Below are 3984 nucleotides of genomic sequence, written 5' to 3' on the forward strand. Positions count from 1 at the left end.
GCGGCGCTCAGCTCGTTCGCCGGCCGGCCGGGTCCCCGCGCGGGCTTCATGACTTCATGTGCGTGGCGCACTACGTCCCGGATCGATGCGGGCGCAAAAATGTTCTGGGCAAGATCCAAACTTGGATAGCTCTCGCTCTAGCTCTTGCGCGCGATAGGGTGTGTATATTCTTCTCCGGTGGCAACGCTGTCGTCCGTGTTAGGTGTTGGGTCGCCAAGCCCAAGTTGCACGTACGGGTAGTTTTCCTCATCAGCAGCAGCAGCTGCAGGTAACGTTTTTCACTACACTTAGCTCGCCAGCTAGTGATCGATCGATCGATCAGGGGCACCGCAAGTGGACAAGAAAGCTACAAACTGTGGACCAGCAAGCTAGTTTCGGCATGATCCATGACTTAGGGCATGTTTCGATACGAGGTGCTAAATTTTAGCAGGGTCACATCGGATGTTCGGATGCTAATTAGGAGGACTAAATATGAGCTAATTACAAAACTAATTGCATAGATGGAGTTTAATTCGAGATGAATCTATTAAGGCTAATTAATCCATCATTAGCAAATGGTTATTGTAGCACCACATTGTCAAATTATGGACTAATTAGACTTAATAGATTCGTCTCGCGAATTAGACTCCATCTGTGCAATTAGTTTTGTAATTAGACTATATTTAATACTCATAATTAGTATCAAACATCCGACGTGACAGGTACTAAAGTTTATCAGGGTGACACTCCCTTAATCATGGGCTAATATGACAGTTAACTTCCATCAATCTGGATCAGCTACCACTACACTTCTCTCACACACATAAAAGAAAAGAAAAGAAAAGAAAATTAACTCGCACACGCACAGACACGTTTGCTGGCACATGAGTACATGCATGATGACGAAAATCTGCTGCGATGATGAGGCCGGCCGAGGCGGCCGGCGGCTGGTCTGATTTACCTGAGGCCGAAGGAGAAATGGCCGCCGCCGGCGCTGCTGCTCTCGCCCGGCTCGCTACGGGCGAGCGTGAAGGAAGATACGCGGGAGGACGAGCTGCAAGTGCAGGCGGAGGCGGAGGCCGCCATGGAGACGACGAGGTCGACGAACGCGGTGACGATGGCGGGGTGGGTGTCCCTGCCGTTGGCGCCGAGGTACCACGCCAGCATCCTCTCCAGCCACTCCCAGTCGCCCACGCCGTGCGCGGACACCATCTCCTCCATGGACGCCCGGAAGTCGCGGTACGGGTCGGCGGAGTCGAACGCCACGGCCACGCCGTCGCCGAAGGACGAGGACGACGCGTCCTCGGCGTGGCCGGCGGCAGCGGTGGCCCGACGCGTGGCGGGACCGGGCGGCTTCCTCTCGAGGATGGAGCTTGAGGGCGCCTGCGGCTCGAAGAGGAGGCGGTCGTCGGAGCGAAGGCCGCGGACGATAGCGTCGGCCATGTCGTCGGCCGCGGAGGGCTCGGACTCGGTGGACGGGCTGTCGTCGGACGCGCAGACGACGCGGTGCGTCGTGCGCGCGGAGGAGTTGGCGAAGGACGACTCGCCGGAGTCCAGGAAGAGGGACGCGATGGTCTTGGCGGCGGCGGACGGGGTCCGGAAGGACTGGGTTCTTGGGTGCTTGCAGGAGGGCCACATCCATGCCGGTGGGGCGGCTGGTGGTGGTGACGGCGGCGGCGTGTCCTGGGCCGAGTTAGTGGTGTAGAACAGGGAGCTGAAGGGTAGCCCCTTCACCATTGATGTCGGATTTGATATGAACAGCGATGTGTGCAGCAGCGGTGCGAATAGGAGCAGGCCGTGGCCCGTGGGAGAAGAGGTCCGGGGGACGCGCTAGTTTTCAAACCAGAGGGCGAGGAGGCCGGGGTTTATTTGGTTGAAGATCGATGCTGTTAGTCCTTCATCAACGGGGTCCATATTAATTTCCTATGATCGATGTTGTGTGCCTTTGTGGGGTCCAAATTAATTTCCTATGCTCGCAACCAAAAATATTATTGCTCGTCGCGCGGTGGATGACCACGGTGCGACTGTTATCCTATCGCTAGCCGCTTAAGTGTACGATAACCTCTAATTTGAGGTGAAATGGTCTATAAGCAACAAGGTTATAAAAGGTAATATTTTAAATAGTGGGCTAAGACATTTAGCGTTGAAGAAATAGCAGCTAAATTGTACAAAGGAGTAAATAGTGGTACTCTCCTCAATCAGCTATAGCGGAAGATAGCGGAGGCTATAGCCGGCTATTTAAAATATTTATAAACACTAACAAAAATTATATGGAAAAAATATTTTTTTCAAGCCCACAAATGTTAGCATTATCATCCTGTGCGTCGGTCTTGCAATCCTGAATCTAATGCAAAACAACCGACTTTGACTTCATTGAGTCCACTAGAGTCTGAATGGTTTCTTTCTAAGGTAAAAGAAACAAAATGACACCAGCATATGCAAATATATGTTCTTTGAAAACAACGCAGTTTGCAAACTAACTTCAAATTAAAACATGATCTCAAATTTGCATTCCTTACAAGAATAGCTTCAAAATAAGACCACCCTTGAGTATTTCGATGATATTCAATTTTGAAGCAACTTTGTTATAAGAAATCCATAGGAGTACAATAAAACTAACTTCTACATTTTAAAAACATGCTTACCACTTTTTATAAAAACTTTGCATATAAAACTGAGACAATAAGTAGAATATTAGTATTGATGTTGGAGAGATAGAATGTACGTGTGAATAGTGAAAATGCATGGAAAGGTGGGTGAAAATCCAAGTCGATTAAGTAAATGTCTTCTCATGTTCTTGGGCAGTCAATTTTATGAAAACAATTGAGCGTTTTATTAGACTAAGTCTGGCATTTCTCTATTGTACAAAATTTGTATCTATATAAAGTTACATCAAAATATTTGTAATATGGATCATATTTGTTGATAAAAATGTAAGGATTATAATGATGCAAACAGATAAAAAATATTAAATGTAACGATGAAATATAAGCATTTCAAGTTTAATGAATCATATGTTCACACTTTCCAAGCAACGCATGAGCCATCATATATTACATCAATGACACTTGCCCTAGATCTGTGTGCACTTTAATGGAACATTTCACACTTGTTTGCTCTCTTTTTATCATAAATGGTGCATGTTAAAAAGTTTATAGTATGCATGTTTGTGATTGAGCTGGTCAACATGGATTTATCTAATTTAATTCTCATGGATTTTATGTTGTAATTATGGAACTGTAATGCTATTCATGAAGTTCTCTATGAAATTCATGCCATATATTTCAAACAGGATCCATCATGTCAATTGCTTAGTTCTCAAAAACTAGTTAGAAATCTATTTATATAAGAGAAATTTTAGAATGTTTGAGAAAAATGATAGTCATCCATTTGGTAAAATCGAATGGTGGAAATAAAGGAAGTACCATGAAGTATAAAAAGTACCAATTTGGTGGGACCAAGTACCAAAAATAGTGAGAAATTACTATGATGCTCTTTTAATTATGTGTAAATCTATTTAATTCTTTTTTGTAAGAAGGGTAAGAAAGGAAAGTACCTGCAAGTACCACTTATATTTTAAAAGCATTGTAACAAAGCTCTTTATATAATTGGGATAGCAATTTTGTGTCCATGCATGTATTTTAGTAGTTTTGACATATATATGAGAGCATGCTAGTGGAAAATTAATGAAAATTGACTCAAAAAATTTAATTGCATGTGATTGTGTAATGATCAAAATAGAAACCGAACTGTACATCATAATGGATGTGATTGCTAAAGCTGACCATCAGGGCAGCCCAAATGATAGCTAGTAGACTAGCCATACTAGCTAACATGGGAACTTGTTTGAGGTCAATGAGGTTGGCGAGGAGGTTTGCGTGGTAATTCGTCATTCATGTACTAGTAGCTTGTTGCATATTATGTCCAGCCTTTGAAGCTTAATCAAAAATTTTAAATATTTCCTTTTCTCCTATTTTAGATTGTTGTGAGTGGTGGGTGCCAAAC

The 3984-nt window shown here is 44.4% G+C and overlaps 1 protein-coding gene across 1 annotated transcript; it reads right to left on the reverse strand.

Annotated features, from left to right (window-relative positions):
* Positions 1-730: 730 nt before the first annotated feature.
* LOC117847570 (transcription repressor OFP13) lies at positions 731-1864 on the reverse strand. Its single transcript, XM_034728793.2, has one exon. The coding sequence runs from the start codon at positions 1714-1716 to the stop codon at positions 937-939; it is 780 nt and encodes a 259-aa protein (XP_034584684.1). The 5' UTR covers positions 1717-1864; the 3' UTR covers positions 731-936.
* Between the last annotated feature and the right edge of the window lie 2120 nt (positions 1865-3984).

This window comes from Setaria viridis, chromosome 3 (assembly GCF_005286985.2).
Source record: "Setaria viridis chromosome 3, Setaria_viridis_v4.0, whole genome shotgun sequence".
Taxonomy (NCBI): Eukaryota; Viridiplantae; Streptophyta; class Magnoliopsida; order Poales; family Poaceae; genus Setaria; species Setaria viridis.